Genomic DNA, 10,459 nt, shown 5'->3' with positions numbered 1-10,459 from the left:
CTCTTTTTTATACACAATTTAGACAAAAGTATACACTAACAGGAGCTTTTATTGACATCCCCCAATATTCTCACTTCTGTTAAATGATAGTTTTGGGTCCCCACGCTTTTGCAGCTATAACAGCTTCCAATGCTTTCTGGGAAGGCTTTCTACAAGATTTTGGAGTCTGTCTGTGGGGAATTTTTGGCACATTCAGTCCAGAAGGAGCATTTTGTGGAGGTCGGACCAGCTGATTGGCACCGAGGACGGGCCCGTTCTATTTCGATCCCAAAGGTGTTGTCAATGGGGTTGGATGGGTCAGGGCCTGTGCGGGGCCAGTCAAGGTTCTTCCATACACCAAACTCATCCCAACCATTCCTTTTTAGACCTTGCTTGTTGTGCGGCGCACAGTTCGGATGCGTGGAACAGAAAAGCCCTTCCCCAAACTGTTTCCACCCAAGGCTTCCGAAGCCTAGGGAATTATCCAAAGATGACTTGCGTGGATGAAGGCAGTAAGCAATCCGCTTGCACTGGGAGGTGGCCTAGCGCCAACCCAGAAATAACTACCCTATTGAGCATTATCCCTACTCCACCAAAACTTTACAGTTGGCACAATGCAGTCAGGCCCGGCTTAACGTTCTCCTTTGGCATTTGCCAAACCCAGACTTGTCTATCAAACTGTCCAGATAAGAAGAAGCGTGATTGGCTCACTCCACAGAACACGTTTCCACTAGCTCCAGAGTCCAGTGGCGGGCGTGTGCGCTTTACACCACTGCCACCAACGGCTTGCATTGTGCTGGGGCTGATGTAAGGCTTTGTGGAGAAGGCTTGATGCAGCTGTATGGCGGCAAATCTCTGTCATAAATCGCGAGGGCATATGAGATCCACGCGAGCACAAGTCAAGCAGCCGCGGACGTATACTATTTTCGCGAGCACTAAAACGGCACTCGCGTGAGAGCCATATTGAAGGAGCCAGCCCGTCAGTATCAGGGTTAGTCAAAATGAATCCCTTGGCGGTTCTAGTGTTAATTTACCGTTTTGTCTTCTCTTTGCTTAATCGATTTAAAAGCAAGTCTAACGTAGCTTAAACTTAACGTTAGCTTTCTAGCTAACACAACACATGCATGTAGCCTACCTTTCTCTGTGTTTTTTTTTGTAGTGACGAATGAAGTTGGATGTTGTGGTGGTCGTGTCACTGATCTTTATGCTGCAGACCCTGCATACCGCTGTTCTCTTCTTATTACCGTCATCGACAACATAATCCTTGAATCCAAACTTCCCTATTTTTGGAGTAAAGCTAGCCGCTGCCATGTTAACTGACACTCCTGCCTTCTAGTGGGTTGCCAGGTTTGCATGCATGGCGCTATAATCACCCAATCACGTTTTTCGAAAAAACTAAACGTAATATCTCAATACAAAAACAAACCCAAATATTTAATTTTAAACAGTCAAGTCCTTTCAAGTCATCTATCTCAAGCTTAAGTCAAGTCTCAAGTCATGAATACCAAGTCAAAGTCAAGTCAAGTCTTTTATCAATGTTAGTCAAGAAAGTCTCAAGTCAAAAAATATGTGACTCGAGTCAAGTTAGGTGACTCGAGTCCCCACCTCTGGATACTGGTGAAGAAGTTGTCCATTGTGATATATAATAATATCGTACACTAGCAGCATTTGGCCAGTTCCTCCTGTGTAATTTGACATAGACATGAACTCTCTTCCTCACTAGTAATGGATGACAAGGTCAGGTAATGTTCAAATATTATGTACAGTTATCTTTCACAAGATATCAAATATCTCCTTAGGTAAAAGAAGTGTAAAATAAGACTTACATGAATCAGTCGTGCAAAAGCAGCCTGTTATGTTGTGACAAGTTTGGCATGTGAAAAGTTGTCCATGGTTAACATGTTCCTAACTGCAATCGTTTACAAATAAAAGCTTCCTATCAAATTCCATAGTGAATACATGTTTGGTCCAAATCACTGCTAAAATTATTATTTATAACAAAAGTATTATTATAATATGTATTTTTTTCATTTTATCACACTTGCATACAAGGGTCATTTTTGACCCATGTATGTAAACCTGATGGAGAAATACAAAAACAGTTTTAGTTCCTAAATTAAGAAAGGGAGAATGAAAATAATTATGTTTGGTGATCAAAAACAAGATAGTAAATGAATACTTGGAATATTAAATGATTCAATAAATTGATTTTCAAAAATATAGCTAAGAAACACATTGTAGGTCAATACGGGTCATTTTTTACCCATGTTGTCCCTTAGAAGGGTAGTGATACAAAAATGATTTTTATTCAAAAATTAAGAAAGGAAAAATGAAAGTAAGAAGTTGTGATAATCATAAACAAGTTAATTAAGGAATACCTGGCATTTTGAATTGTGAAAGTAATTTGTTGCAAAGATGTTTACAATTAAAACTCACTCGGGTCACTTTTGACCCATGTTGTGTATCAAAGGGTTAAGAAGAAAAAAACACTGATTCGGATGAGGTGCATCAGAACTGAATCTTTAAAGTTGCTTGTTTTGAAAGCAAGTGACAGAGTATCTCTCTTAATTAGCATCTCAAAAAATGTAACCACAATTAAATTGACTCAGTTGTTTTTGCTTGCAGATTTTCGGGGATTTGAAGGACGACCGCATGGCCATGGGTTTCCGGAAAGCTTTGAACAAGAAAGAAGGCATCCTGGCCATCGGGGGCACCAGCGAGATCTCTAGTGAAGGAACTCAGCACTCAATCTCTGGTTAGTAAAGCTATACTTAAACTAATAGAATGATATGTTAGTGTACACTGTCCAATATCATGACAGAAGGAATCTGACTCTTAACTGAACTGTATTTCAGAGCAGGAGCGCTACGCCTTCGCCAACTACATCAACTCTTCTCTGGCGGAAGATCCTGACTGTAACCACGTCCTGCCCATCGACCCCGAGACTGAAGCTCTGTTCAAAGCAGTGTCAGATGGCGTCATACTCTGGTAAACCTTAAGAAGTCCCTGCCCAAACCCTATCAATAACACTAACGCATCACTTTCGTATTACTTGTTGTAATCCATCCTTTAAAAAAAGTGTATTCTTAATCCACGGGGCCTTGGCCTTGTTTCAGTCTGATGTTGAGGCTTTGTACCAGACTATTATGCTCATATGTTTTTCTCTCATGTTGTTTTTGCAGTAAACTCATCAACCTCTCTGTTGCTGACACCATTGATGAGAGAACCATCAACAAGAAGAAACTCACAGCTTTCACCACACAGGTTAGTTAGTTGCTTAACTCGATTTTCCACTGCTTATGTTGTTTTTAGTGTGATTTAACTTCATTGCATGTATCTTTGAAAACTATTCAACTATCAAATGTGGGATACAGTAGCATATTGTGGCTGTTAAAAGATATAGAACAATGAAAGCAATTTTAAAATCATTTATTTAACGGTGATGCCAACTTTACAGTATGTCTAAAACTACATCACTGATTTTACATTACTTCCATGAATGTGACACATATTTTGGCTTCTGTCGTCCATCAGGAGAATCTGAACCTGGCTTTGAATTCCGCCTCGGCCATCGGCTGCCAAGTAGTGAACATCGGAGCTCAGGATCTGAAGGAGGGGAAACCTCACCTGGTGCTCGGACTGCTCTGGCAGATTATCAAGATCGGACTGTTCGCTGATATAGAGCTGAGCCGCAACGAAGGTGTGTACAAACACACTAGCCTGTTGACACAAAGCTAAAAGTGACAAAATCAGTCAACATGAAATATTTGTGGCATTAAATTCAAAACTTAGAGTAAAGAAATGTTAATTATTGGCGTAGTGTTAACCAGACCCATGCTTGTTTTTCCATGTGCAGCGATAGCAGCGCTGTTGGAGGAAGGGGAGAGTCTGGAGGACTTGATGAAGCTCAGTCCAGAGGAGCTGCTGCTGCGCTGGGCCAACTTCCACCTAAAGAAAGTCGGAATGTCCATATCCAACTTTTCCGGAGATATTAAGGTAAGAAAATGTCTGAACCTCTCATCAAGCCTGCTGCAGGAATGAGTCCTTAAAACCTTCCAGTTACCTTGTTTCAGAGTAAATAGGTTTGTTTGAGATGAGCTGCGGCTCGCCTCGAAAGTAGACGAGAATAGCCGTTTGCAGCCGGGGGAGGTCTCAAAAAGCTTGCCTGAAGTCGGACAGCTCTCAGTCGGCTTGACTCGGTTTGCATTTATAAAGAATGCACAAATGTGTTTAATCGTTAATGTCAGATATGTACTAAGTAAATACATTTGTTCCTGCTCAAGATTCAACTTTATTGTTATTGCACAGATTACAGGTACTGAGTTCAGGCAAGCTTTTTGAGACCTCCCCCGGCTGCAATCGGCTATTCTCGTCTACTTTCGAGGCGAGCCGCAACGCGTCTCAAACAAGCCTAAAGGCTGCCTGCCAAACGTAAACATTCAGCCACGTGACTTGCAAACTCTCGCGAGAGTTTTACACTAGATGGATCCTTTCTAGCCATAACCATAGGCCAGGGTTCCCCAATTATATTTACCAAAGGGCCAATTTTTTTCAAGCATGACAAGCTAAGGGCCAAAATGTTATGTGTCACTAAAAGTTGTTTTACACTATGTGCAGATGTTACCTCTATTATAATTGTTGTAGTAGTGGCAGTAGTAATTAAACAAACCCTGTGTTGAGAGTAAAGGAAAAATGCATCCTTGAAATAAAATTAGACCGAAATCAAACATTTATTAACAATAATAATAAATAAATGCTTTAACAAATACAAATGATTTTGCTGTGGTCTGATGGGGCATAACAATAAAACAAAAATAAAAAACAACAGAGTGAACTCTGATCAAATAGTCAGACAGGTCCACATCCAATTCAGCAAACACTGTAACACACACACACACTGGGAAAGACAGGAAGACAGAGAGAGAGTTTCAGTTAGTTACTTTTATAATGTCGTACCAAAATACACCACATTATCAGTTTTAACATTTTTAAATATGTGTACCAAATAATATCAGGCTGTAAATAACAAATAGTATTGGTTTTTTTATGTCAGATTCTCAAAGAAGACGGGAGAGGTCAGCTAACTGACTCGGATCACTAACTTCGCTAACCTCCGCTCCGAATCGCTTTGTACTCCACCGTACATACCCGGCTTGCGGTTTTGGGGCGCGGCGGACTAGTCGCTAAGGGTTAGCAAGACGTGCAGTCCGTGAAACCGAAGTCACGCCGGTCGACTCTTTCGAAGTTTCCCGCTACTGCTACGGGCGGAGGTTGCGACTCGAGGTCAACGTAGAAATGTGAGGTACCTAACTTGCACCATCAGCATCAGGTCGACCGCTCCCTCTAATAGCAGTAGCGAATCGAGGAGGTCTAATGTCAGGACCAACGAAGACCACCACCTCCTGCCCACAAACAACTTATTTCTTCTCGCACCAATGCTTCCGGTACAACTCGAAAACTCAAGCGGCCGAGTGTTGTAGTCAACCCGGCAGTGTTTGACAGACCGCGCGCCCGCCCAAGCCGGACAAACGTCGTATGTGAGGCGAGAGAATGACTCCCAGGAAAGAGGACCTCTGTGTATCTGAGTATGGACTATATGAACCCAACCATTTGACGTAAAACCCGTACCCGTACGCTGTAGGTAAAGTTAATCTCTCAATCCAATCTGCGTAGCATTGTAACATTTGTGGAAAGACACCGTACAAAACCAAAGAGGAATACAGACTCATTAATTCTGATTTCTAGTTTATATTGTTCTATGTAATAATTGTATGTATAGGTCATTATCCTCGAAAGAACGAAATGTCTACTTTTGAACCGTATTAATATGATGTTTGCTTACCGAGTTGTTGAGTGTTATGTCCTGTGAGTACAGCTAGAGCTCTTAGGCACCTTGCAGGAGAAACCACCGGCAGACCTCGTTAGACCGAGCTCGTCCACCTTCATTCGAACCCAGGACTATTCGTCTATGTCGTTTCGTCTATCTGTTCGAGTCACTCGTAGCTCTGTTTTATTGAGTTTGCTAATAAATGCAGGTAATTTGATTTAGATTGTGTTTCATGTTACCGTCTATTGTTTTGGTTCTATAATTGTGAGTGGAATACTTCTGTTCGACACACTATGCTCCACCTCTGGGACTCTCAAATTCACCCCAAAGCCGCGACGTCCATCGTATGAAAAAATCCGAATGGTCCTCAATCGAAGTGTGACCAAAGTGAGTGTTTCTCTGTCCTAAAAGAGGAACCTTAAAACTAATAACGCTTTTATTCGAATTCTCAATACTATCACCCTTTTTAACTTTATTTTTAATATATTATTTTAATGTTGTATTCAATTTAACCAGTTTGTGGGCTGCATTATCCAAGGTTTTTTCTCTATCATATTAATAATTTGTTTTTAATTACGCTGCGTAGCATTTTATTTAGGAAATATAAAATATAACTATAAAATGGTTATTTTTGTCTTAATAATTATTATACCGCAATAGAATTGACAAATTGCAAAAATAAATTGATGTTGTTCACTCACCAATCAGTGAGAGAAGTGAGAGCGGCGGGATGAGGCAAACTGTCTGATGTTGGGCTTGTATTCTGTTGTGGCAATCCTGAGGCACTGTCCAAGATGTGCACTGGAGAGTCTGTTCCTGTCCTGGCTTTTGATAGCATTCATTGAAGAAAATCCTGATTCGCAGATGTATGTTGAGGGGAACATTGTGAGTAGGAACATAGCAATAGCTCTGGTGTTTTTGAAACGAGCTTGGGGAACCACGTTGATCCAAAAGTCACACACTGGTGCATCCTTGTGTTGAGCTTTCAGCAACTCAGAGCTTCCCATTTCTAAGACCTCCATCTGAAGAGCTCCCTCTTCTATGGAAGGCACCAGGCTTTTGGCCTCTCCAGTCCACTGCCCGTCTGCTGACACAGAGAACGGCTGTCTGAGGAAGAGGAGGATGTCACGTGAGATTTTAGGGGAGCTTTCAAATCGCTCCTTGAAGTTTTCTGCCAGTTTTGACACAAAATCCTTCATTACTGGATCTTCCGGCATTTCATTCTTCTCGCAGTGCTCACGCAGACGTGGAAAGTGCAGCTTCCTCCCATGAATATCTCTCTCCAAAAGGTGCAGCTTTGACCGAAAAGCTTCAACCGCCTCGTACATCTCAGCAACAGTGTGGTTCTTGCCTTGCAGCTGCAGGTTAAGGTGATTTAGATGAGACATGATGTCACACAAAAAATTAACATCTGCTATCACCTGGGTAGTCAGTTCAAAAACTCATGGGCTTTTTGGCTCTGCAGGCTTGATAAGAACGACACCAGTTCATCACGCAGGTCGCACACCCTCTCCAACACACGGCCCTTGCTCAGCCAGCGAACATCGTTGTTGTAGTAAGAGATCCTTGTGTTCAGATGACATTTCCTCTAGCAACCGATCTAACAAAGGCGATGCTGCAGACTAGAGCTCTCAGCACGAAGTTAACCAGTCTCGTCACAGTATCCATCGTTTCTTTCATTTTTCCCCACACAGTTTTGCGCACAACACTGATTTGTGAATCGATGCAGTGAAATGTCAGAAGCGCCGGGTTAACGGCGGAAAGCCTGCTATACCAAGCCTTTGTTGCTTTCCAACCATCGACGGGAGCCCGTCAGTTACAACATGAGACGATTTGCATCACATTCAAACCTTTCTTTTCGAAGAACTGTGTCATGTGGTGGAGCATTATTTCGCAGTTCCCGACGGTCGCTGCGTGTTCCCGACAGCGTGCAGCTGACGCTATTTGATGCAGCTCTTCTCAGCCGAATGATTCGTTTTCCACAATCAAAAAGTTCGTGTAAGTGCAGGTTCTATTTTAACGTCGATCGATCAATGGTTCGTCTGCATGGTAAGCGATGTAGTCTTATTGTCAGTGGCAATGTTGGATGTGACTGAAGCCTCATGTCTCTTTGTATAATCACCTTACCTGGCAGTGCGTGCATAAGTCAAGAACCATGCTATCTGTTGCTGAGATTGTCAGGAGATAAAAGCACGCTCTGATAGCTTTTCAGTCAAAGCTGCAACCTTTTGGAGGGGGATGCGCTTTCAGGTTGGAGGAATGCTACACTTTCCATGTCTGCATGAGCATATGCGAGAAGTTTGAATTGACGTGAAGATCCAGTAATGAAGAATTTGTGTCATTGCTGGCAGAAAACTTCACGTGAAGCTCTGTGTGACCTCTGCTTCGTGAGATCTGCCCCGTTAGTGTTAAGTGACATCGCGCACTCTGCATCTACGGCGTCTGACGCAGCCATTGCTTTTATGTGTCTAAGGCTATTACAAGCTGTTCTGAAGTATCTAAGTGTCGAAGTTCTTGCATATGATTTAGATAAGGTCAGTAAGTTTACGAGTGTGCGACTCGCGATGTTCTGTACTCCTATCAAGCGATGAATGGATAGCATCTTAAGCAGGATCGCTGACGGCTTCTTGGCTCTAGCTGGTGTCCCTTAGAGATTGATGAAGCTGTGTGTTGCTGAATACCAGGCTCCGATACCACAGAAGTCAGTGAGCTGGCAAGTCACGTCGTCTGATATGCACTGCGTGTAGGTTCATGTCCTCAGTATTTGACGAGGCGCGTTCCTTCGACGGAGGACGATATACTCAAAAACACCGCGAATTGTGCTATATGTCTATCGTGTATATCAAGTGATCCGGTTAGCATCAGAATATTGCCTCCTCATATCCTCTAGGCTGTGCTCGCTGGTCGGATAGTGTCTCTTGCTCGAGAGTACATTTGACATTAAACTGTGACTCGAAATCGACACATAGAAGGAGACAGCGAAGTCAGACGACGGGGAACAGAGTTGCTGATCTCCAGTATGGACTTAGGACCTCCAATAGATGCCATGTTGTAACTCGCACAAATCTAGAAAAACAAGTCAAATACAAGCCAACTATCAGACAGGTATGTGTTCTATAATCCCCGTGACAGCATGTCTCACGTGGTGTCCACCATCCTGTGTGTCAAATCAGCAAGTACTGCTCAGTCCAGTCAGTCTGAACTGATAGGTTCATCCTGCGTCTCCCTTCCTGTTCTCAGCAAATTCCATCCTGGTGATAGAGTTATCACAGGCCGTCACAGTGTCATGCAGGTCAAGTGATACGGTCTGGGACTCGCGATCAGTATCAGGGATGGAGGTATTCGACGCCCAACATGATCAGCACGTTTGTCCAGAGCGATCTCGGCGTTGATGGTCATATATTTGTTGGAATAAGCTGATTATATATCGCAGACGACATGAGAGTGACAGTACAGACAGAGCAGCGCGAAGTAATGTGATCCTTTCATAATGCATAGTTCTATACGCGGTATACAGTAAGCCATGTCATAGCGTGTTTCTACGTTCACGTGCTACATCGATCGAGTGTTAGTGTGACTGTATAACGCGCAGACGCTAATCAGACTCGAGGAAACCATTATATATTTATTGTCTATTATAAGAATGTTAGAGAAATATCACCGTGTAATGTGGCTCAAGTGTGAGAGCTTCCTCAAGACCCAGACACTGGGGCCCCCAGTCTGTATGTGCGTTCATCGTTCAATCCTGCAACATTATAATCCGAATATATGTATATCAGACTACCTCGGTTAAAGATGACTCGCAATTGGACTCTTCGTGTTAGTGGCTACGAGCCTGATCACTGTTAGCTCTCTGTATACAGCACTCTCACCAGTTACATAGCGTTCCCTGAATGGCTCTCAGCGGTGAGATTGCTACAGAGCTATCCTCTTGGGATTGACATCTTCTAATGACTGAAACACGATGCATCTAGACCTGCAAGCGTATGCTGCTCCTGTTATTCACTGACTCACAATATGCTATTCGTATAAGTGAGTGTATCAGTGTGTGGTGTGGTTTGACACAACCGCTGCGACTCTCACTGTACGTCTGTCGGTCCTGGCATAGTAGGTGCTCCGTCTGCAGTTGCTGTCCGTGATTTCTGTATGTTCCTAAATGTGGATGTTCTCTGCAGTTGTGTGGGTTGGTCCGATGTCCAGCCTTCACCGGCTACCTGCTTTCCAGTCGAAATAAACAAGGCAGTTGTTGCGTCCTTGTACCAGTGGAAGTGGGGGCGAGAACACTGCCTTCCACTGGTTCAAATTAGAGACAAATGCCAGATGCAGCGTAAGCGGAGCGGGCGCGGAAACACAGCCTCAGCAGCTACCTGCCTGAAATGGGAAGAGTAGAGCGGTGCTGCTACTCGCCGAACAGAAAAAGGGATGTAGCTACACCATAGATAGGACATGTATATATAAATGGACATAGGGTCCCGTGACGTCACCAATAGGATTCTGCAGGAGTGCCGAGAAAGCCGTTGGTAGAGTGGAGTCGGCCATAACGGCTCGACAGTGACATCAGAGTTCAACTCCCGTCTGCTCTGTGCCTGTCTCCAAATTTAAGGTGTCAAAGAGTGTGTAGTGAGGGCTGTTGCCACCGAGCTGGATTTTCCA

At 43.3% G+C, this 10,459-nt stretch overlaps 2 protein-coding genes across 2 annotated transcripts in view; one reads left to right on the top strand and one right to left on the bottom strand.

The window, feature by feature from the left end:
• LOC104949801 (arf-GAP with Rho-GAP domain, ANK repeat and PH domain-containing protein 2-like) overlaps positions 1-1,613 on the bottom strand; it is a 32,686-nt gene extending 31,073 nt beyond the window's left edge. Inside the window, exon 1 of the mRNA XM_010776213.1 lies at positions 1,595-1,613. Coding sequence (XP_010774515.1) covers positions 1,595-1,613 — 19 coding nt within the window. The remainder of the gene's footprint in view (positions 1-1,594) is intronic.
• Positions 1,614-1,704: 91 nt separating this feature from the next.
• Positions 1,705-10,459, top strand: part of LOC104949792 (plastin-3-like) — a 24,380-nt gene continuing 15,625 nt past the window's right edge. The window contains exons 1-6 of the mRNA XM_010776200.1: positions 1,705-1,716; positions 2,605-2,734; positions 2,835-2,967; positions 3,162-3,243; positions 3,514-3,679; positions 3,836-3,975. Coding sequence (XP_010774502.1) covers positions 1,705-1,716; positions 2,605-2,734; positions 2,835-2,967; positions 3,162-3,243; positions 3,514-3,679; positions 3,836-3,975 — 663 coding nt within the window. The remainder of the gene's footprint in view (positions 1,717-2,604; positions 2,735-2,834; positions 2,968-3,161; positions 3,244-3,513; positions 3,680-3,835; positions 3,976-10,459) is intronic.

Source organism: Notothenia coriiceps, unplaced genomic scaffold (assembly GCF_000735185.1).
Source record: "Notothenia coriiceps isolate Sejong01 unplaced genomic scaffold, NC01 NC01_scaffold00000339, whole genome shotgun sequence".
In the NCBI taxonomy this organism is placed as follows: domain Eukaryota; kingdom Metazoa; phylum Chordata; class Actinopteri; order Perciformes; family Nototheniidae; genus Notothenia; species Notothenia coriiceps.
This window is presented reverse-complemented; position numbering and strand designations above follow the sequence as displayed.